Source organism: Quercus suber, unplaced genomic scaffold (genome assembly GCF_002906115.3).
Source record: "Quercus suber isolate HL8 unplaced genomic scaffold, Cork oak 2.0 scaffold_233, whole genome shotgun sequence".
Lineage (NCBI taxonomy): Eukaryota > Viridiplantae > Streptophyta > Magnoliopsida > Fagales > Fagaceae > Quercus > Quercus suber.
In genome coordinates, this window is record NW_027069690.1 from 109,191 (window position 1) to 132,909 (window position 23,719).

Below are 23,719 nucleotides of genomic sequence, written 5' to 3' on the forward strand. Positions count from 1 at the left end.
AAATTAATTATAATAAAAAAAATTTTACTAATTTTAATTTACTAAAATGTCGTATTAAATCACTTGTATCTTCTTATCATGCATCAATTATAATATGTCTCATATCAACAAATCACTAACTTCATTTTATTAGTAGGTTCTAATTAGCTCAACTGGTAAAATTTCTAATAGTTGAATAAGAGATCTGGAGTTCAATCCCTTCCTACACCAAAAACTAATTGGTGTTTTGGTTTGATAATAAAAAGTTATCATCAATAGCAGACGCTATAAGCTAAAACTCAAAAAAAAATTTCATTTTATTGTGCACCACTATGGAAAATCAACCATTCTGAGAACCAAAAAAAAAAATTCAAAATTACCTGTTGGAAAATCATTGTATCCATTTTCTCACTCAATTTTGACAAAATATTAAGTAAGGAAGACTCTCACATGAGGGGTGAGCCTCACTTGAAACTTTCTGTAGCTTGAATACCTAATAATTTTTTTGGGATAATTACACTTTACCCACCTGTAATTTGCCTCTAATTTGATATGTCTATCCATGGTTTAAATTTTGACACTTTACCCATCTGTAATTCTCAATGTTACTATGTCGTAACTCACCTCTCCCTCATTGTTACTCTAACACAGAAATATGTCAAAAACAAAAATGCAAACAGATAAAAAAGTTAGGGTTATTGAAATTTGTGGTAGTTTAGTCACTTTAGCTCCTTGCAAATCCAACACCTTGAGCAGCTTGAATCTAGCATAAAATAATTTTGAAATGGACAACTTAGGTGGTAGATCTTTGACTCCAAATACAAGCAAAGAACGAAGATGAGATACATCCATGTTGGTATTATGTTAATTTGTTAAACTTTGTTGGATTGTCTACCTCCTGGAAACAATCTATATGTGGCATTTCATGACTCTTGCGTCAACAATTGTTATAGCTATTTCTATCAAGCTTGTATTAAGGAGTTAGAAACTAAAAGCTAAACCCAGAATTTTTGAACATAAACCCATAAATCTTGAACACAAACCAAAAATTAAACCCATTAATTTTGAACATAAACCCACAGCCACTACAACCAAAAATTAAAACCAAATCAAATACAAGAACGAAGGAAATCAAATGAACCCACAACCAAAACCACAAAAAAATGAAACCCATGAAGCAAGAACGAAGGAAAATGAAACCCATCGCTGTGGCTTCTATTAAGGAGTTAGAAACTAAAAGCTAAACCCAGAATATTTTAACATAAACCCATAAATCTTGAACATAAACAAAAAATTAAACCCATTAATTTTGAACATAAACCCATAGCCATTGCAACCAAAAATTAAAACCAAATCAAATACGAGAATGAAGGAAATCAGATGTACCCACAACCAAAACCACAAAAAAATGAAACCCATGAAGCAAGAATGAAGGAAAATGAAACCCATCGCTATGGTGGCCGATGTCCTCCTTAACTCCACCATCGAAGAGAGAGCAAAGAGATGAGAGAGAGAATGTTGTAGAAGAATAGGTGAGAGGAAAGAGACACATAGCGAAGGAAAATATGATATTTATAGAGGTTAACTTAGGTTTGATTTTTCTGAGCATATGTTTTCATAGAAGTTCTTAAGCAATCAAAAACCCTAAATTTTTTATTTGTTTGAGCTTTTTTTTTTTTTGACATATTTCTGTTTTAGAGTAACGGTGAGGGAGAGGTGGGTTATAGCACAGTAACGGTGAGAATCACAAGTGGGCAAAATGTCAAAATTTAAACTACAAATAGAGACATCAAATTAAAGGCAAACCACAATTGGCTAAAGTGTAATTTTTTTTTTTTTTTTTTTTTTTTCCGCACAAATTGTTAGTCATTTTCCAAGTCAATGTCAACAACAACAAGTCAATTTGGCCATTTTTCTCTGGGCCCCACACTCAAACCTTCAGGCCAAAGTCAAATTCACGGTCCCTTCTTCCACTACAAATCTGTCAAAAGTCAATACCTACCACCACCACCACCATCGCAACATTTCTTCCCCAATCTGAATCTCTGCTACAAAGCCAACAAAACCCATAAACCCCATTTCCCAAAACCCCTCAAAGATCAAATCTTTCCCACCATCCCAAAAACCATGTTCCCCCAAACCCAAAACCTCCAAGTCCCTTCCACCAAGACAATGATCTCCGCCGTGGCCTCCGCCGCCGCCACTGCCATGCTCCTCCGATCCCTCGCACGTGACTACCTCCCACATGAGCTCCGAAACTACATATACCTTAAACTCCGCACTCTCTTCTCCTCACTCTCTTCCCAACTCACCCTTGTCATCGATGAGTTCGATGGTCTTAACCACAACCACCTCTTCAAAGCTGCACAGCTTTATCTTAAACCCACTCTCTCTCCCAACACTAAACGTTTCAGGGTCTCCATGCCTGTCAAAGAGACCAAAATCTCTGTCACCATGGAAAGAAACGAAGAAATAGTTGACACATTCAATGGTGTCCAACTGAAATGGAAGTTGGTGTCGAAGGAAGTACAGTCAAAGTGGGTAATTGGACCTGACTCGGGTCCTTACAATTCAGTTCGCATGAACGAGGTTCGTTACATGGAGTTAAGCTTCCACAAGAAACACAAAGACATGGTGTTCCAAAACTACTTGCCCCATGTGTTAGAAAAGTCTAAGGAAGTGAAAGAAGAGAGAAAGACATTAAAGCTTTTCACTTTGGGTGGTGATAGAATGAGAGGGCATAGAGTGGAGAGGTGGCAGTCTGTGAATCTTGATCATCCTGCGACTTTTGATACGTTGGCTACGGATGTGAATGTGAAGGAGATGATAATGGAGGACCTTGAAAGGTTTGTGAAGAGGAAAGAGTTTTACAGGAAAGTTGGGAAGGCTTGGAAACGTGGGTACTTGTTGTTTGGACCACCTGGTACTGGGAAATCTAGTTTGATTGCTGCTATGGCGAATTACCTTAATTTTGATATCTATGACTTGGAGTTGACTGAAGTTAGGCGTAATTCTGACCTGAGGAACCTGTTGATCTCGACAGCAAACCGGTCTATACTTGTGGTGGAGGATATTGATTGCTCTATTGAATTGCAGGATAGGCTTGAAAAGGCCAGGGTTATGAATCCTTTTCCATCTCATTATCATCAACAACAGGGAACGCAGGTGAGGTTATTGCTCTTTGTAATCATTTCTGTTTTTAATGATTTTCTCTGATGCCTAGCTGATGGTATATGATTGTTTATGTTCAAGATTATGTTTGATGGTATGACTTCAGATAAAATAGATGACATATAAGATTACATTAGGCAATTCTTGACTAGTCTGTTGAAAATTCATAGCCGACCTCAAAATTTTGGGATTAAATACTTGAATGTTGTTGCATTATGTTAATATATACTTGCCAAGAGCCTTGTAGCTTAACCAGCACTTCCTAGTGTTTTCATTTGAGACATCCAAGATTCAAATCCCCAAACGCCCTTTGTAATTATTGAATAATCAAAAATTATGTTAATAGATACTCCTTGTGCTAAGTAGTTGCTAGATGTATGCTTTATTTATGGTAAATATCATTTTGAGTTTGAGAGGTTGCAATGATTTTGGTGGCGGTAGACATTTTGGAGATGAATAGAAAAGATGTTTGTCATGAAAAGAATTTTAGTGTTTATGTATTTACTGGACAGCTGGAGTACTCTTTCTGTGCTAAATACCTTTTTGAAGCTGTGTACAATAGAAGCACAGTTCTTTGCAAATGTTCTTTAACACCTGGTTTGGGATTTTATACTCTTGGGAAATACTAACATCTTTAGAATTCCATTCAGTGTCACAAAAGGCGTAAGGGGTACTAATTAATTAAACTCTTAAAACTCAATTCACTGTTAGAAAAGGCTTATGGGTTTCTATCTTCTGATTGTGGAATTATATTTCCTAAAGGCCTGGTAGATCTGTGGTCTGTGAAATGCATCAATTACCAAATCAGCTAAGAAAATCTTTGGTTTAAACAGCCTCTAATTCTGGAGTAGCTTGGAACATTGGAGGGTGTGTAGGGTGTGAGTGTATTTTCTCCATTATGGCCAGGACTAGTCAATCAACAACCTCATGGATGTGCAGGGTATGCATATCTTGCCAGAAAAGTGGGATGATCGAATCCTTTTTGTTAGAATACTGGTTAAATGATTAAATTTACCATTTCCTAATAGTTTAAGCTTTTGGAAAAATTGATGATTTATCATGGTATCAAAGAAGGTGGTTTAAAAGCTTCCTCTTTGGGGCAATTGGTAGTTTATCACTTAGTTTCAAATTGAAATATAAGCATACACCTCAGCCCATTAGGGAGCAGGCATTGAGTTTAGGCTGTCATGGAGTGGCACCACTGAGGAAACAATAAGAGCACCAGTTCCACTACCACCTAGAATATGAGGGTAGTAACCCTCAATGGCTTGATGCTGTCATTTAATGTGATTAGTGGGCTTCACTAGTCTTATAGATTCAATCAAAGAAAAGAAATATTATTATGGAGGTTCATATATCAACCTTGGATTTTTAGTTTCCCCATTCAATTTTCATGGGAGCATTGCGAGCAATCTTGTCTTTCTGTGTCTAAGTGGTAAGAATCTTCATACTATTTAGTGCATGATGATGGCTGCAGGTACCTTTCTTCCAAGAATAACTGCCTATCGATAATTTGATCATATATTTTCTTTCTGTTTAGGTGACTTTGTCAGGGTTGCTTAATTTCATAGATGGCTTATGGTCAAGTTGTGGGGATGAGCGGATAATAGTGTTCACAACCAATCATAAAGATCGGCTGGACCCAGCTTTGTTGCGTCCTGGTCGTATGGATGTACACATCCACATGTCCTATTGCACACCATGCGGATTCAAAATGCTAGCATCAAATTACCTTGGAATTACAGAGCACTCACTGTTCTCAGATATTGAGATGTTGATAGAGACAACAAAGGTAACTCCAGCAGAGGTAGCTGAGCATTTACTGAAAAATGAGGAACCTGAAATTGCACTAAGAGGCTTAATTGAGTTTCTTGAAGGGAAAAAGAGAGAGGGTGATGAAACTAAAGCTAGTGAAGCAGAAGGTACAGAAGAGGTAGAGGGCAAAGGTGGAAATGGGACAACGGAGGGTGAGAAAGGCAAACAAATAATAAGGATTCTGTGATGTGTTGCAATCGTAATGAAGGTGCCAAATATTAAAAACAAAAAAGCTACATAGATAATAAGGAGATAATTTGGTATGTGCTTCTATGTATGTGTGTGTTGATAGAGCCATATATACATTTTAAAATATATATGATTGAGTTCAAGTTACATCAACTATAACTCTTTTCCATCTTATCACTCGTTATTTTAAGTAGATTATTTTTTTAATTTACAAGTGAGGGGAATTCAGGGGATTCAAACCTAAGTTGTTCACATGGAGAGGATTCGGCAATGCTAATGAGCCACAAGACTCTTGACTCAATAGATCAATATTTTCCAACTGCACCAATTACATGTTCTTCATATGTTCATCATATGTGCTAAGTTTCACCTTAATCTAAGGTTAAAAGCTAAATACTCTTGGGTGATTATAGTGAAGTAGTATTGTGAGGGAAGGGTAAAAAGAACCTCCAGCATGTCTTCATACTACAATTATCACTGACTCGAATCTTGGTGATCTATCCATGACCAAGCTTGGGTGAAACTAAGCAGAGGTTCAAACCAACTAATGTTGAAGAATCAGTGGACTATCAAATTCAAAACTCATTTGTTTAGTAAAAATGAGAGAGAGAGAGAGATTTTGAACCATTTTTTTCCTAACAATTCACAAGCAGAGATCATATAATCGAATAGTGAGTTTGGCAAACTATAAGTATTATTACAAGTTATTAAGTACCTGTATGGTTTTGTTTTTTGGCCAAAAAAAAAAAACACGATATATTACAAGTTATTAAGTACCTGTATGGTTTTGTTTTTTGGCCAAAAAAAAAAAAACACGATAGTGTTTTGTAAACACATATTTCATATTTGGCCACACCATTGTGATTTTACACGTTTTTGCATTGCACCCTTCAAGCTGCAATTGCAAAACACACTTATAAAAGCAAGTTTTTCAAAATGCTCAAAAATATAAAGCTGAACCAAATTGACTCTAAATAGTGTGACAATTTTTTTAAAAAAAAAAGAGGCTAGTCATATAACCCTTCTTAAAATTCATTATATGGTTGCAAATCTGCAGGGCAAGTCATGAAATATAACTAGCACATAGGGAATATATCCGGCACACATACATGAGCACCTTGTTTGTACATGGCTTGTGAACGAAAGATTTATGCTAATCTCGTCCATACATTTCTTTCTTGCATGATATTCTCCCCTGCCATCCCATAAACACATTGCTGGTTTAGACCATTTGCGAAACAGAGTGATTGTTCAGTACTTCCTCTTTCTTATCACAGAAAATTAAGAGTAATTATTCCATATTCACAGTAATCGGATTAGGAATTAAGATCCATTTGGTAACTTTATTGTCCTCGCATTTCGAATTTGATAAAATAAGTTTTGAATTATTATGAAATATTACTTTTGATAGTTATGTTATTAAAATTACATTAATTTATCATCAAAAAGTCTTATAATTCAGTAGCATTATCTAGCGAGAAACAAGGTTTAAATCCTCTTCCTCTCCAATTGTTGTAACTTCTAACTAATAAATATCAGCCAACAAATGCTAAACCGCTAGCCATCACAAAATCCTAATTCCTAAAGGTGCCCAAAGAGGAGCTCAACAGTCCTTTAAATTTTAACAAAAAGAAGGCTTAAAATCAGTAACAAGTGAAGCTAGGCTAACTCCATTATTTTTATGGACATGATCATGCTATAAACCATTCTGTATAGCCCATTCTTGCATTTAAACCCATAAAAATCACAACAATAATATCAAAGGGAACATCACAATCTACGATACCGCACTGTATTGCTGAAATTGATGATTGATCATCAAATCACTTCCAAATCATCACTCTACCAAACTTTTAAGTAAGTCCAAGCAACTGTTTTTATAAAAATAATACACCAAGTAAGCCAGTCCAAGAGAATTCAAGATCCAAATTCTATTTTCAACAACAATATCAAGATACCAGCTACTTTCAACCATGGTAGCAGAGTATTTGCAGCTGTTAAGAAAGTGATAGCTCCTTGTAAAATGGAGAAATGTTCATGAACTGTAAGAAGCTACTGATAAACTAAATCACCTTAGATCCACCAAACATTGGAACTAAAGGATTCTCTCTTACTGCAGTTCCTAATTTTAAGTATAATATACTAGAAGTTCTTTATTTGTATAGAACAATAGCAACATAAACCTCCAACAGGTGTTCCTGTAACATCATAGAAACGAGCTATCAATTGTGTCATTGTCATACAACAACAAAAAAATTGTAGAAATTACGTTCACAAAGATCTGCCATAAAAGATAAACACATAATGAAAACTAAAAACATGCATTTGCTAGCATTGGTCAGCATTAAACATGATGTGTCATGAAGAGAGCTATTATTTTTCCAGAACCTTAAGCCCCCAACCACACTAAGATTATAACAAACCACAATTGGGACCAATTAAGTGATGAAAAAATCCTCATAGCAACTTTGTGGCAACATGCCATAAATTTGGTAAGTGAACCATCAATGCAAAATATTGATAGAGATCACTTAAAACATGCCATATAATTTCTAAGTTGATAAGTGAACCAAATATGAGGCAGGATATAAATCAGTGGAATCATATACTTGCCTCAAAAACTAGGTGCTAACATTGCCTGAAGGAGGTACTTTTCTCTATGCTTTTTTAGTGAGAACCTTTATGAGATGTCTAAACCGCCATTTTCATTTCTATCTTCTGGTGAGGATCATAACCTACAAGTTTGAAATCAGCTGCCACAAAAGAATCTATATTCTTCTTCTCAGGATTTATCTTCAAAATCTGCAATAGAAATAAAGGTGAAATATGAAGATGAATGATGCAAATTATATGAAAATTGGATGAGTAGAGGAAATTTTAACCTCGCCCAACCAATAATATATTTTCAAACGAGTTGAAAATCAAGTCTAACATAGTCTCAGTTTAACATTATTATTCTTACTGGAAAAGGCTTAGGGAGTTTCTGAAGCTGCTCCTGTAGAGGCCGGATATGAGTGCGATAAACATGAGCATCCCCAATAACATGGATGAAATCACCTGGAACAAGATCTGTACAAGATATGGCAATTAGAAATCACAGTATTAAGTTAACTAAAATTCATCAAATTATTCCACTAATTCAGAAATAGTGGAGATAAGAAAATAGATCCTATTGTGGTCGCCTTGGCAGTGAATGATGAACCATAAAATTGAATGTTCTAATTAAGTAGTTTAGGCATCTACAAACTGATTCTCACAAGCACATCGTTATTTAACATTTACCATTTTTCATGCGCATCAGACGACGCCACACAAGCATATGACTATTTATCATTCTAGAGACATCCACACATTTAAATACTAATTCCTGATTGTTGTAAAAATGCATACCACAAACATGAGCAATCATGCATGTCAGGAGAGCATAAGATGCAATGTTGAATGGCACACCGAGGCCCATGTCAGCAGAGCGCTGATACATTTGACATGATAACTCACCATTGGCCACATAAAACTGCAAAGAGAAAAGAAGGATGTACTCAAAAACAAAAAGAAATTATTAAGGAAAAAGTTGACATGCTGCTTCAAGACAAACCTGTGCAAACATGTGGCAAGGTGGAAGAGCCATCAATTTGAGATCAGAAGGATTCCATGCTGAGAGTATTATCCGTCGGTCATCAGGATTATTTTTAATCTTGTGAATAACATCAAACAATTGATCAAATCCTTGGCCAGAGTAGTCAGCATGCATATCAGTATACCTGAAGAATGCAAGACGGATAAAAAGTTTAAACTAAATTCTCTAAGACTAATCCATAATCTAAATTTAGAAAAAGTAGAGTCGTCCCAACCTAGCACCAAAATGTCTCCACTGGAACCCATATACAGGTCCTAAGTCACCCTCCTCCCTGTCTGTCAAACCGATACTGAAAAAGGAAAATAAAGATATAATTTAAAACCACAAGAAAAGCAGAAGTCATTTAAAATAGCCAGAGTACCCAAGATACATGAGAATGAGTATAATGCCATTATTGATATGACAGTTCAATACTTGCCTATCAAGGTAATCTCTGGAAGCATTTCCATCCCATATATGAATGCCTTTTTCCTGAAGGACCTGTCATGAAACCAACCCCCAAGAATGAATGAATTTCACCATGATTTCATTCGATGAGAAGTTTCAATGCAGTATTATGCACACTTCAGGTAAATGAAATCATATGGTTTTCCATTGAAATTAGAAGCACAGGACTGTATGTCAAGATGAACTCATTACAGCTGTCAACATCATTCCAACAGAGAACTAAGCATACTCAATAAATTTTAAGGTTATAATTCATTTCTTTAGGTGTATGCATCCACCATACATGCAACTAAACATACTCTTTTTGCACAAACACCACTTAGAGAAAACAAAAACAAGTGACTTTTTTTATGATGTAAACCTTGCTCTTTACAAACTAGCAGCCACACACTTGGTCCAATACACAGGAATAATTAAAGAGGTGAATAGATTGCACATGCAAGGAACTTCGACATGTGAACCTAAAACAGCATGATTTACAAAATTCGACACTTCTTATAAGCCATGTTTCTACAGAAAGTGTCAAAATTTATTATATATATATATAAACGCTATGAATTTTTAAAAAACTACAAAATTCATGCAGAAAAAACAAAAATTACCAAATGTCAAGATGAACTCATTACAGCTGTCAACATCATTCCAACAGAGAACTGAGCATACTCAATAAATTTTAAGGTTATAATTCATTTCTTTAGGTGTATGCATCTACCATACATGCAACTAAACATACTCTTTTTGCACAAACACCACTTAGAGAAAACAAAAACAAGTGACTTTTTTTATGATGTAAACCTTGCTCTTTACAAACTAGCAGCCACATACTTGGTCCAATACACAGGAATAATTAAAGAGGTGAATAGATTGCACATGCAAGGAATTTCGACATGTGAACCTAAAACAGCATGATTTACAAAATTTGACACTTCTTATGGGCCATGTTTCTAAAGAGAGTGTCAAAAATTATTATTATTATTATTATTATTATTATTATTATTATTATTATTATATAAACGCTATGAATTTTTAGACAAATACACAATTCATGCAGAAAAACAAAAATGACCAAATGAGTGAAGCTTGTCAATAAGCGTCTGAAACTGAGTAGTTCCCTCCAGTCCCATTTTGAATTATGGTCAGGAACAAGAATGATGAAGCATATGACTCAAAATGTTCAAGACATTATTACCTTTGCATTTGTCGAACCACTGATAAACCATAGAAGTTCTTCAACGACACCTCGCCAAAATACTTTCTATTAACCAAATGATAACATGTGTCAATCCATATATCAAGATGAATAAGAGATATTCCTTTTTTAATAAAATAACATAGCCACCAATTCAAAATCGCTGGACAGAGACAAGGAAATATATACAATAAGCCTCACAAATAAGTTAAACTTTTTTTTTTTTTGACTGAACAAGAAAGATACACATGCCTTGGTAGTAAGAAGTGGGAAAGTTCTGCGCAGATTGAACCGCATCTGTGGAAATACAACAGAGAGAGCATGCAACAAATGGCATCAATATGTAAAGACGAGAGAGTTGAATAGAAGCAAAACAAGTATAGCTTAATAATTGGAGACCAAACCTGGGAGCCAAACTTTGACCAAGTACCAGTCCCTGTCCTGTCATCCTTAGGATTTCCATCTGAGATGATTTCTTGAACCAATCTAATATACATGTACTCCTCATGACTCTCAAAGATTGTCTTGGGCAGGAAAGAGAATTTCTCTACCTCAAACTTACCAGTCTCTGACCCACTATCAAAGTTCAGATCACCATTTTGACTAAGGGATTCAACTGCAGAACTCCTAACGCGAACATAAGTTGTGAAGGAATGTCGTATGTTATTTTCCACCACAGGAAAGGATGAGTACCATGGCTGAAATACAGAGTAATCAATCCCAGGCATGAATGTGTCACATTCAATGCTTGTCTCAATTTCTGAAATGTGGATAGCATCACATCCAGGTGCATTGATAGTTTCCCTGTATATAAAGATGGCCAATATAAATAGAGAAAGAAAGAAACAAGAGCTCCTCAGTACTGGAATGAGCAACAAAAGCACACCTCAATATCTCGCCACCTCCGATAACAAACACTTTTTCGATTGACAGACAGTAAGGTGCAGCAGCTAACAACTCCAAAGCAGAAGCCACACTTCCGCATATTAAAACATTTTCAGCAGTTGCAATGTCAAAACTCCCAGAGCGAGTCAGAACAACATTAAGGCGACCAGGTAGAGGCCGTTTCTCAACGGGGATACTCTCCCATGTTTTCCTACCCATTAGAACCGCATTCTTTTTCCCAGGATCTGAGGTTTTCACAGTGATTTCCTCGAAAAATTTGAGGTCAGAAGGTAAATTCCAGGGCAGTTTTCCATCCTTACCAATACCCATATCTCGGGTTGCAGCCACAACCACTTGGTAAGTCCTCCGTGGATCAGGCAGTCCATTTCCATTGCCATTAGTAGTCATCAAAGAGTCACTAGCCATAATTGAACTGCAAACTTTACAGAAACTTAAAGAAGATGACACAAAACAAGTACGGCACAGCCCAAGTTTCAGGAAGGGCTGTACAACCTGAAAATTGAAAAAAATAGAGAAAAATTTTAAAAATAAAACATATGAAATGTGAAAACCATTCCTCAATATCCATCCAATAGGCAAAGTAATGACAAAAACAGATAACAGAGCAAAACACAAAAAGAAGCCAAAATTGGGAATATTCGTGTATGTGCGCGCACGCGCATTTTTGTTGAAAAAGTTAAAATCAGAACACTAGAACCATGCAAACTAGCTAGAGACCACATGGGCATGACCCCAATTCATAAAAAAATACCTGGAATTTCAAAGAAACCCAAAAAACCACCACTTCCTATTTGTCTAACCCAACCCATCTAACTTTAATATACCATAATTAACAAGCTACTAAAAGTGAAGTATAAACAGCTTGTTAAATACGTAATGTACCATAAATTGTAGCTTAAAAAAAAAGAAAAAAAAAATAGTCACACACGCACCCTTTGGTGTCTGAGCCCAGGTCTTACCTTGCTCTACAACGAAAACAAAGTACCAATTTGAGCTATAAACCTCATCCCCAACCATAGATTACAGGCATGAACAAGAACAACATGCATGCAAATCCAACTATTCCTAAAGCAATTCTCAACGCAAAAATCTACTAAACCCTTTGTCCACAAAAAAAAAAAAGTACCCATCTGATTCAATAGCTCACACATGACTCAAAGTTCATTCATAAATTAAAAATAATACATAAACAAAAGAGAACCTCACACACAATTCATGTAGCATATTTAAAATTAAAAATTAAAAAAAGTCAAACAGTAAGAATATGATTTTCCAAACTCCCCGTTGAAAAACAGAACAAAAATTAAAATTAAAAAAAAAATTGGCAATGCAAATTCGAAGAACAGTTATTGCGATTCCACAAAATATTCATCAAAAAAATTGAAATCCCTCACACAAATTCTAAAACCAACCATTTTTTTTTTTTTGGTTGGGTCAAAAAACAAAAAAAAAAAAAAAAAAAAACCAAATCTTGAATCGCAAAGAAAACAAAACAAGAATGTGGTAAAGCGACAGACCGATCTCGGAGCGAAGAGAGAAATCTCGACCGAGAGAGCAAGCACGACGTCCGAGAAACCGTGTGTGTCTGAGAAAATTTAGGAATGAGCTAGGGTTTTTGTATTAGACAAAAGTACTTTTTATTTTGTTTATAATAATATATTAGGGACGCGGCATTTCGAAGAAAACACACAGNGCGCGAGCCCTGGGTCGCGCCGACCCGGTCCGCACTGCGGCCCCGGTCGCGCCGTTTCTGGGTTTTTCTTTTTTTTTTTTCTTCTGGCTTTCGGCTTCTTTCTTCTTCTTCAAGGTTTTTTTTTTTTTTTCTTCATGCTCTGATTTCTTTATGGGTGGCTGTGGTTCACATATATGCTTAGACCTCGAGCCTCAAAAACTCGAGTTCCACGTGGGATGCCACGTGGAACTAGGCCAGGTCAAACTATAAAAATCGAGCATCAAAGACTCGAGGTATGAGCGCACAACTCGATTTTCTGAGACTCGAGGTGCTAAAAAAAAAAATAGTTTGAAAACGTTGACAACTAATTATATTGTTAGGATTTTATGGTTAGTTACCCATTTCGTCCATGGTATTACCTTGTTGTTGTGATGTAGGTTTTGTTGGTATGTATTTTTTTTTCCCTATAATTTCGATGTTAATGTTTTTTAAAAAATGAATTATTTTTTAAAAAGTATTTTCTATAAAATTATTTTATTTTTTTATGTTTTGTAATAATCTTAAGTGTGTTAAAAAAAGATCTTATAACTGCTCTTATTTAGCTTGCTATGAGATAATGTTTTTTGTGTTAACTAAAGATAGTTTTCTTTTAACTAAATTTTTCTAATGTTAACAAATATTGAAAAATGCAAAAAACTATCTTTACATAAAATTTTCTATCGAAACAAACGGAGCAAAATATTGAGATGGTAACTAATGGGACCTATTTTAATAGAGAGGCATCATACATGTTTTAGTAAAGTTTCTTATCTTCAAATTAACTGTGTGTTTGGGTACAAATTATAAGTTAACTTTCTTACTTTTTAATATTTATATACTGTGGGGCCTATGGGCCTGATAGCCTAGGCCCATCATGAAACAGGCCCAAGGCCCAGGCCGAGGAGCATAGGCTATTTGTTGTTAGGGTAGGGGAAAGTCTCTTTTCCCAATCCACGCCGAGGACAACCTTATCCTCGGCCTGCCAAAGGTGATTTTGGGGAAAGACAAACCCCAAAATAAGCTATCGCTCTCACATTTAATGCACTCAACTAACCCCCCCTGGCCGCATTAATGGGGAGGTAACCCCTTGGCAGGATAACGTTGATCAGAGTGAACCACTTGAGTACCGATAAGGCCTCTGATGGGACGGACGACCAGAAAAAAGGCCAATAGGCGATCAACAGATGGAAGGAGGAGATAGGAAGATGAAAACTATAAAAGAAAAGCTAGTAAAGTAAGGAAGTGGGGGGGGAAGAAAAAAGAAAAAGTGAGAGAACAATCAGGCCTCCTCGGCCACAGGCCGAGGAGCATTCCCCCATTTGTAAAGAAACCCTTAGCATTTTTATTTTTTATAGAAAAAGTTCATGCATGGTGATCGACGGCCAGCACCTAAACCTCTCAGCCCACTCTCTATAAATTTATTGTTTGGGCTTATTGGGTTGAAAACCCATCACTCAGGGTCAATCCAAATTGAGTCCCTACAATTGGCGCCGTCTGTGGGGAGGATTAAGGTGCTTGCCGGCGCACCAGGCAAAGTGTTCTAAGTTCTAAGTGTTCGTTTTACAGTAGGTTAAAAAAAAAATATATGCAGAAGGTTCAAAAAAAAAACAAAAAAAAAGAAAAAAAAAAAAGAGCGAAAGATCTCGATATTATTATTATTTCATGAAAAGAAAGGTTACAGATTACAATCAAAGGCTCAGGTAGGCCTGTTTTACAAACAAATTTACAAGCTAATACCACCAGCTATTTCTACAATCAGAGGCCCAGGTGGAGCCGCCCTAAGGGGGAGCTAGCCGGAGGGAAGTGTCAACTCGTGCTTTTATTTGGCACCAAGAGAATGGGAGAGCTTGACACACAGTGGAGGAGGTGAAGGACAATCATGCTCCCAGGCCCCCAACAACTCCCTCCTTGGCTAGGCGGAGCTGGAACAAAGAGAGGAACAGATGCAAGGGCTCCGGGATACCCTCCCCCGTGATGTTCCCTCGATTCTCTCCGGCCCTCACGAGTGTTGGCTGTTGGAGACGGCAACACTCGAGCACCGCCCATGAGGTTAATTCGCACGTCTTCCTCGTCGGGGGTGTGCTCCGGGGAAGGACGTTAGGTTCTCTAACAACACCCCTCTGGGACACCTCGAAGGGCGCCACCAGGGTTACGCCTAGATTCTGCCGCACCGAAAGCCCAGTGGGGACTGCGGCCATACCGGTTTATGTCAATCCCGGTAACAATTCCGGCGGGGTTATTGAAAGGGCATGGGAGGTTGGAAGGATATGTTTTGTTCTGTTTGTGCTGAGAGGTCCATGGTTTGTGAAGAAACCATCTCCTCAATTTATATAGGGGGTGAGGGTTGGTGAGAATTAATTCATGCATAGTTCGAAAAGAGTATTATCAGTAGGGTTAGTAATGAAGTCGCCAATTTCCAAGGAGGCCACGGACGGTTGGACCCGTGTCAATTTACGAGGACATTAATGAAGGCGCGTTTCGCGCACCGGAGCGTCAAGCACGGAACACGAACAGACAGAGGGCATTTCATAAATGAAAAGATGGGGCCTCGAGTTGGAGGCGAGATCAATGCCACGTGTAAAGATCACAATCTGACGCAAAGAAGAATCATCTCCAATAAAGCAATCTGAGGACAAACCTCTACTTACAAAAATTGAAGTGGTAGACAGAGCCAAGGTATTGCATGGTCCTCGGACCCAAACCTATGGTAAAACTACACACACCATTATATCTCATACTTACAAAAATTGAAGTGGTAGACAGAGCCAAGGTATTGCATGGTCCTCGGACCCAAACCTATGGTAAAACTACACACACCATTATATCTCATACTTACAAAAATTGAAGTGGTAGACAGAGCCAAGGTATTGCATGGTCCTCGGACCCAAACCTATGGTAAAACTACACACACCATTATATCTCNGATGATTTTGAAATTCTGTCATATTTTAAAAAAGAAGAAGAAGAAGTGGTGAGCTATAAATATTAAATAATAAAATGATATTAATAATAAGTTCAAATGAGAATCAACAACAATTTGACAACTCAACTATTGTAAAATTTGTTGTAAAGACATTATGTATGTAACATTGGTCATTATAAATGGGTATATATAAGTTATATTGTGTGCATTTTTATTGGCTAATTTGCTTATTCGTGGAAGGTGATTAAAGGTATAATTTTACTTCCCATAAAAAAATTATAATTTTACTTCAAAAAAGTTATACATAAATCCATGTCAACTAAGATTTAAAAAAAAAAAAAAACAGACGCACACTCACATATTGGTCAATATAAGAGGTACAACTCTTTTCATAATAATTTTCACAATATGTTAAGATGATAAGGTTATAATTGAAACAGTATTTGGAATAATTAAAGTAATATTTGTGAGTTCTAGTTAACTCAACTAGTAAAGTCTCTGATGGTTGAATAAAAGATTTGGGGTTCAATCACTGTCTACATCAAAAACTGATTGGTGACTTGATCTGATGATAAAGAGTTATCATCAGGAGTAGACGCCATAGGTTGAAACTCTCTCAAAAAAAAAAAAAGGAAGCAATATCACTTTCATATGAATTCTCTATTAATACTATTTTTCTTATGTATCAATCTCAAAATAATACCTTAGAAATTATTATTTTTTTTCTCATTAGATTTATTGATAAATTATTAGAGTTACAACTCTTTTTAAAATAATTTTCACATTAAGATGATAAGTAATAATTGAAACAATTTCACATGAATTCTCTATTAATGCTATTTTTATTGTGTATCAATCACATCATAATACCTCATAAATGATTTTTTTGTCTCATTAGATTTACTGATAAATTATTAGAGGTACAACTCTTTTTATAATAATTTTCACAATTAGTTAAGATGATATATAAGTTATAATTGAAACAATATTATTTACACGTGAATTTTCTATTAATACTATTTCTATTATGTATCAATCGCAACATAATACCTCATAATTATTTTTTTGTCTCATTAGATTTATTAATAAATTATTAGAGTTACAACTCTTTTCATAATAATTTTTACAATTCATTAAGATAATAAATTATAATTGAAGCAATATTATTTTCACGTGAATTCTCTATTATACTATTTTTATTATATATCAATCACATCATATTTTTTGTCTCATTAGATTTATTGATAAATTATTTGTAAGCACCAATTTGCCAAGTGTCATCTTATCATAGGACTTCATTGAGAATATGATTGATATCCACCCAGTTGGTCTATTAATAAAAATTGCTAGAAAGTCATAGATTATATTCTTCATGAGTCATGACACCTATCGGCAAAATAATTTTTGTTCGGATTGGCTAATGATTCACATATCCTTTACGACTTTAGGCTAATTGAATATGCTTATCCTCCACAAAACTTTAATATGCTTTTATTTTATTGATGATCAACATTAGCCAAACCTCCTCTTTGTAACACACACAAATAGTTGAATTAAATAATGGTGACACAAAAGTCATGGATTCAATTTCAAGATAAAGAGTAAGGGATTCAATTTTTATTATTCTAAAGATTATTGAACAGAGTAAAACCAACGGACCCTTCCCAATTTTCTATCAAACCTGTACAAGTCATTATTATTATTATTATTATTATTTTGCAACTTTTGACCAAGTGAAAACCAAGGGTTCTTCAAAGGAAAAAGTGTTAAGACTTTGCCAAATTGCTAACCTTTTTTAATTGTGGAGTAAGTAAATACCATTCGGATGCCACCTCTAATCTTTGTCTTGTATATGGATTGGTCATGTTCAAACTGAAAACTCTTTTAATTGATTGAATGGATTATACAATAATTCCAAACTTGATAATCTATTTTATCCATACTCTCTCAAGGGTCTATTCCTTTAAAAAAAAAAAAAAAAAAAAAGCCGGTCCCATTAATTCACTTTTGAGACCTTGAATATATGGTAAATTGGCAAATCGTAGAAGATAGGCTGTCAACATTTTCCTTTTCTCATAAATTTGTTTAAAGGTGTATGTACCCAAAAAAAAAAAAAAAAATTCAAGTAAAAAAAAATAGCACACAATTATGACGTGACAAATTGTGAGGGATGAAAAAAAAAAATCTATATGAAAGTGATAAATAATCATTTCACAATCTACTATATCATAGTTGTAACAAAATTTTTGACACCATAAATCAAAGTCACATCATCTTCATCCACTGTTAAGGTGGTGCCGAAATAGAGCTCTCCATGACTACGTCTGAGGCCGCCGTTAGGTCAAGAGATTTAGACAATGAACTTTAGCGCAATACAAAAAAGGTAAAGGAAAATCATGGTAATGCTTGCAGGTCAAACAGCACCTCTCCACAGGTTGGAGAAAAACAAGACTCTTACAAAGAGAGACTCATTGGTGAGGTTCCTGGGGCTTATGAACAAGCCTTCAAGTTTGAGCACAATATGGACATGGAGGTTGAATTTGATGATGAAAGTGCTGATATTGCAGCAGGGATAGCAGCGGTTAATCTCTCTGGGACTAGGAAAGCCAACCTCAGAGCTTTATGGTCTAATGCACTCATAATCAAAGTGATAGGGAAGACTGTTGGCTACCAGTTTCTTACCTCACGTATTAGCAATCTGTGGAAACCAAGTGGTAGGTTGATTGTGTTGACCTTGAGAGAGACTTTTTCTTAGTTCTTTTTTTGCTGAAAGTGGACTATGAAAGAGTTTTGAGGGAAGGCCCATGGTTTGTAGGAGGACATTATCTCTCAGTCAGAAAATGGGAGCCAAATTTCAAGCCAGCTACGGCTAGTGTATCTTTGGTGGCTATCTGGGTGCAGCTTCCGCAACTACCCATTGAATACTGTGAGCCATCAGTGCTTCGTGACCTCAGCCAAGCCATAGGTCTATTGCTAAGGATTGATACACATACTGCTTCAGAAACTAGAGGGAGATTTGCCAGGATTTGTGTTCAAGTCAATTTAGAAAATCCTTTCATTAAGCTCATCAAGATCGATGGTATTGAGCAGCTGGTACAATATAAGGGGATTAATGCCCTTTATTTCTCCTATGGTCGGGTGGGGCACAAGGTAAAGGAAAGGGCATAAAACCCTTTTGGAAGCCCACCTTACCCCAGACTTGATATACCAGTATTTTTGGATAGTGATGGGAAGCAATTGCTCAGTCAACAAGCAGAGGTTAGTGCGATTGTTGTAGATCGCACTACCAAAAAGGTAGATAAGGGAAAGAAAATATGGGTTCTAGCTCATCCCTTGGCCAAACACCAAACGCGTGCTCCTAGAGCCACTCGAAAACATCTAATGTTAGCAAAGATGAAGGAAAGCCGTTTGGATCATTCACTAGAGAGGAAAGTTGCAAATCCGGGTATGGTTTCAAAATCTTAGCCGTGAATCCGCTAGTTTTTACAGCAGGTAGTTCCAATGGTACGAAGCCTTGCACGCCAAAGGAAAAGGAAGCCATTACACATGATGATCAGACACTAAAGGAAGGCGATGAAGTTATGTGCACCAAGGGGAGTGCTGAGGACTCAATGGCCATAGCTTCCTTGAAGATCTCCAATGCTGTCCTAAAAAAAATTAATCGTAAGCTCAGAGCATTTAAGGCCGTAGCTTAGGGTAAGTACGAAGCAAGCAGTGACCAAGTTGTGGCTTTAGTGAATCAAGGCTATCTCTGATGTCTCTCCAAACCCATGTCAGCATAAGGAATCTTTTGGTATGCAGGTTGATGGTGGAGGTGAGTTCCCTACCTCTATTTGACTTCTTTATATTCCTTCCCTCTATTTGATTTCTTTCTATCCCTTCCCTCTATTTTAGTTATGAATATTGTTATATGGAATTGTCGATGTGCATTAAGCCCCTCCTTTCAAAGTTTTGTTGATAATTTAGTTCAAATACACTCCCCTACTATTATGATCATCACGGAGATTAGTGGCCAGAGAGCTAAAGATATCACTGATTGGCTTCATTTTGATGGGGCTATTCATGCTAATAACATTGGATTCATTGGTGGTTTGTGGGTTCTATAAAACTCCACTCAAGTGGAAACCTCTGAGCTATCTTCATCAGAGCAAGAGATTCATACTTTGGTGTGAGACCTCTCTTCCAAATCCTTTTGGTTAATGTCTGCTATTTATGCTAGTCTTAGATACGCAGAAAGACGATTGATGTGGGACAATTTGGTTCAGGTTGTTGAGCTCCTTGCCTTGCCATGGATTATTGCTGGGGACTTCAATGAGGTGCTTACCGAAAAGAATAAATTTGGGGTTGGCCAATTAACATCTCCAGAGCAATCAAGTTTCAAGAATGCCTTAATAATTACCGAATGGTTGATATGGGTTTCTCTGGTCCTCATTTCACTTGGTCAAATCGACAACCCCTAACTCATCTCATCCAAGAAAGAATTGATAGGGTTTTTGTAAACACTGACTGGAATGTGCTTTATCCAGAAGCCAATGTTCGACATTTGGAATGTTCTCACTCCGATCATTGCCCCATTGTCCTATCATTACATCACGATTAGTGGAATTCCTTTCCTAGGCCTTTCAGGTTCCAATCGATGTGGTTATCGTATCCCTCCTTCCCGGACCTGGTTAGGGAGGCTTAGACAGGGCCTTCCAACTTTCTCGGTGCAGTCACTTCTTTTACTGCTCGTGCCAAAATCTGGAATAAAGATCACTTTGGTAACATCTTCCATTGGAAGCATCGAATTTGTGCTAGACTTAAGGGAGTGCAATCAGCATTAGGAATTAATCCTAATAATTTTCTCATTGATTTGGAAAAGTCCCTGTTAGATGAATTATTTGCTGTTGCTTCTTTGGAAGCTGATTTTTGGAGTATGAAGTCACGAATCTCATGGGTAGTTGAAGGAGATAGAAATACTGTCTTCTTTCCAAATTCTACTCTGATTCGCCGCATGAGAAATCGTATTACTAGCTTGAAAGACCGCATGGGTAATTAGCTGAATGGGGATTATGAGATTGCAAACTTTATTAGGCAAGGTTTTCTTGAGCTATTTACTACCTCTCAATGTTTCACTCATAGATAGATTTGGCAACCCCCTTTTGGAGGTGTACTTTACAAGCTGATGACATTTTGAAATTGGAGCTTCCAGTCACAGATGCAGAAATTCTTGCTGCTCTTCAGTCTTTCAAACCATACAAGGCTTCCGGTCCTGATGGGCTGCATGCAGGTTTTTTTCAGCGTTTTTGGATGGTAGTGGGTAATTCAGTTAAGGAGGAAATCAAGAATGTTTTCACCATGAGAAAAATTCTTGAGTACCTTAATAGAACTTTGATTACTCTTATCCCCAAATGTAATTTCCCAAAATCTCTGAATAATTATTGTCCCATCGGGTTATGTAATACGGTGTATAAGGTCATAACCAAGCTTATTGTGGGCCGCATCTGACTGTTGTTGGACAATCTAGTCTCTCCACTCCAAACAGCTTTTGTACCAAAGAGGAAGGGGTTGACAATGCTATTATAGTGCAAGAGTTGGTCCATACTATGTCTAAAAAGAAAGGTACAAAAGGATTAATGGCAATAAAAATTGATCTGGAGAAAGCCTACGATCACCTTGAGTGGAGCTTTATTCGAGACACACTGGCTCTTTTCAAGTTTCCCAGTCATCTTATATCTATCATTATGAGCTGCGTCTCTTCCTCATCCATTTCCATCCTCTTCAATGGTGGGGCGTTGGACCCGTTCCATCCTTCAAGGGGGATAAGACAAGGTGACCCTTTCTCTCCATACCGCTTCATATTGTGTATAGAGGTGTTAGGAGCCCTTATTTCAGAAAAATGTGAGGATAAGCTTTGGGATCCAGTTCAGGCTTCTAGAGGTGGTTTGGCCTTTTCTTACTTATTTTTGTGGACGACCTAGTTTTATTTGCTAAGGCTGATGTTAAAAACTGTCAAGCTGTGAGGGACGTTTTAGACACCTTTTGTGAGCTCTATGGCTAAAAGGTAAGTGCAGATAAATCCCGTGTGTATTTCTCCCCAAATATGTCTCAACATCATAGGGAGGAGTTGTGTCACATTTTAGATTTTCGATCCACCCCATCCTTGGGAAATACCTTGGCTTTCCCTTAAAACACACGGCGATTCCTCAAGATTTTGGTTCTATAATTGAGTGTGTTCAAAGTCGCCTAGCGGAGTGGAAGACTCATCTTCTTTCCTTTGTCGGGAGACTTATGTTAACTCAAGCTACATTATCCACCATCCCAAATTATGTCATGCAATGTGCTGCCCTCCTTGCAAAAGTAACCTAGATAGTGGATAGATTGTGTCATAATTTTATTTGGGGCACTACGGAAACTAAGAAGAAACTTCACCTGATCAGCTGGAAAAAGATAATCAAACCCAAAGCCAATGGTGGTCTCGGCCTTTAATCAGCCAAGGAAAGGAATTCAGCTCTTCTTGCCAAGCTGAATTGGTGCTTTCACCAAGAAAAGGATGCCTCTTGGGCTAGAGTGCTATCTCATAAATACATCACTCGTAGGAGGCGGCCTCCAAATAAGTTCAGATCTTGTTCTCCCACTTGGGTAGCAATCAAGAGAGGTGAGCCTATTTTTAACAAGGGTATAAAATGGATAGCAGGAAAGATAGTAGTTTATCTTTTTGGCATGATAAGTGGTTGAACGATGGTACCATTAGAAGCCTCATTAAAGGTCCTTTGCAGAGAAATGAGGAAACCTTGCTTATTAGGGATGTTATGTGGCATAACTCTTGGAAATTGGGTAATATTTTTTTTCCTTTCCATATTCCCTAAGGCAGAGAATCAAAGCAACTCCTATTCCAATATCTCTTTTTCCAGCCTCAGAGGTTTCCACTTGAGTGGAGTTTTATAGAACCCACAAACCACCAATGAATCCAATGTTATTAGCATGAATAGCCCCATCAAAATGAAGCCAATCAGTGATATCTTTAGCTCTCTGGCCACTAATCTCCGTGATGATCATAATAGTAGGGGAGTGTATTTGAACTAAATTATCAACAAAACTTTGAAAGGAGGGGCTTAATGCACATCGACAATTCCATATAACAATATTCATAACTAAAATAGAGGGAAGGGATAGAAAGAAATCAAATAGAGGGAAGGAATATAAAGAAGTCAAATAGAGGTAGGGAACTCACCTCCACCATCAACCTGCATACCAAAAGATTCCTTATGCTGACATGGGTTTGGAGAGACATCAGAGATAGCCTTGATTCACTAAAGCCACAACTTGGTCACTGCTTGCTTCGTACTTACCCTAAGCTACGGCCTTAAATGCTCTGAGCTTACGATTAATTTTTTTTAGGACAGCATTGGAGATCTTCAAGGAAGCTATGGCCATTGAGTCCTCAGCACTCCCCTTGGTGCACATAACTTCATCGCCTTCCTTTAGTGTTTGATCATCATGTGTAATGGCTTCCTTTTCCTTTGGCGTGCAAGGCTTCGTACCATTGGAACTACCTGCTGTAAAAACTAGCGGATTCACGGCTAAGATTTTGAAACCATACCCGGATTTGCAACTTTCCTCTCTAGTGAATGATCCAAACGGCTTTCCTTCATCTTTGCTAACATTAGATGTTTTCGAGTGGCTCTAGGAGCACGCGTTTGGTGTTTGGCCAAGGGATGAGCTAGAACCCATATTTTCTTTCCCTTATCTACCTTTTTGGTAGTGCGATCT

At 36.9% G+C, this 23,719-nt stretch overlaps 3 protein-coding genes across 4 annotated transcripts; 2 read left to right on the forward strand and 1 right to left on the reverse strand.

Annotated features, from left to right (window-relative positions):
* Window positions 1-1,955: 1,955 nt before the first annotated feature.
* On the forward strand, window positions 1,956-5,307 carry LOC111986008 (AAA-ATPase At3g50940). Its single transcript, XM_024017647.2, has 2 exons — window positions 1,956-3,144; window positions 4,691-5,307. Exons 1-2 carry the CDS (start codon window positions 2,107-2,109, stop codon window positions 5,150-5,152), a joined length of 1,500 nt encoding a protein of 499 aa, XP_023873415.2. The 5' UTR covers window positions 1,956-2,106; the 3' UTR covers window positions 5,153-5,307.
* A 1,698-nt stretch (window positions 5,308-7,005) lies between these two features.
* Window positions 7,006-13,027, reverse strand: LOC111986005 (bifunctional dihydrofolate reductase-thymidylate synthase). 2 transcript variants are annotated; one of them, XR_010631655.1, is made up of 12 exons: window positions 12,851-13,027; window positions 11,314-11,825; window positions 10,832-11,231; window positions 10,680-10,724; window positions 10,428-10,493; window positions 9,210-9,271; window positions 9,006-9,080; window positions 8,750-8,915; window positions 8,545-8,668; window positions 8,117-8,223; window positions 7,768-7,956; window positions 7,006-7,352 (listed from the first exon to the last, which is right to left on the reverse strand). XR_010631655.1 is itself a non-coding variant. In XM_065780330.1 (11 exons), the coding sequence occupies exons 2-11, from the start codon at window positions 11,736-11,738 to the stop codon at window positions 7,846-7,848; spliced, it is 1,581 nt and encodes a 526-aa protein (XP_065636402.1). In that variant the 5' UTR covers window positions 11,739-11,825; window positions 12,851-13,027; the 3' UTR covers window positions 7,457-7,845. The 2 variants fall into 2 exon arrangements, 1 of the variants encoding a protein (XP_065636402.1); XM_065780330.1 differs by lacking the exon at window positions 7,006-7,352 and having other exon boundaries at window positions 7,457-7,956.
* A 5,461-nt stretch (window positions 13,028-18,488) lies between these two features.
* LOC136070422 (uncharacterized) lies at window positions 18,489-19,662 on the forward strand. The gene is made up of 4 exons (XM_065780362.1): window positions 18,489-18,681; window positions 18,783-19,117; window positions 19,202-19,412; window positions 19,460-19,662. The coding sequence occupies exons 1-4, from the start codon at window positions 18,489-18,491 to the stop codon at window positions 19,660-19,662; spliced, it is 942 nt and encodes a 313-aa protein (XP_065636434.1).
* Window positions 19,663-23,719: the final 4,057 nt, after the last annotated feature.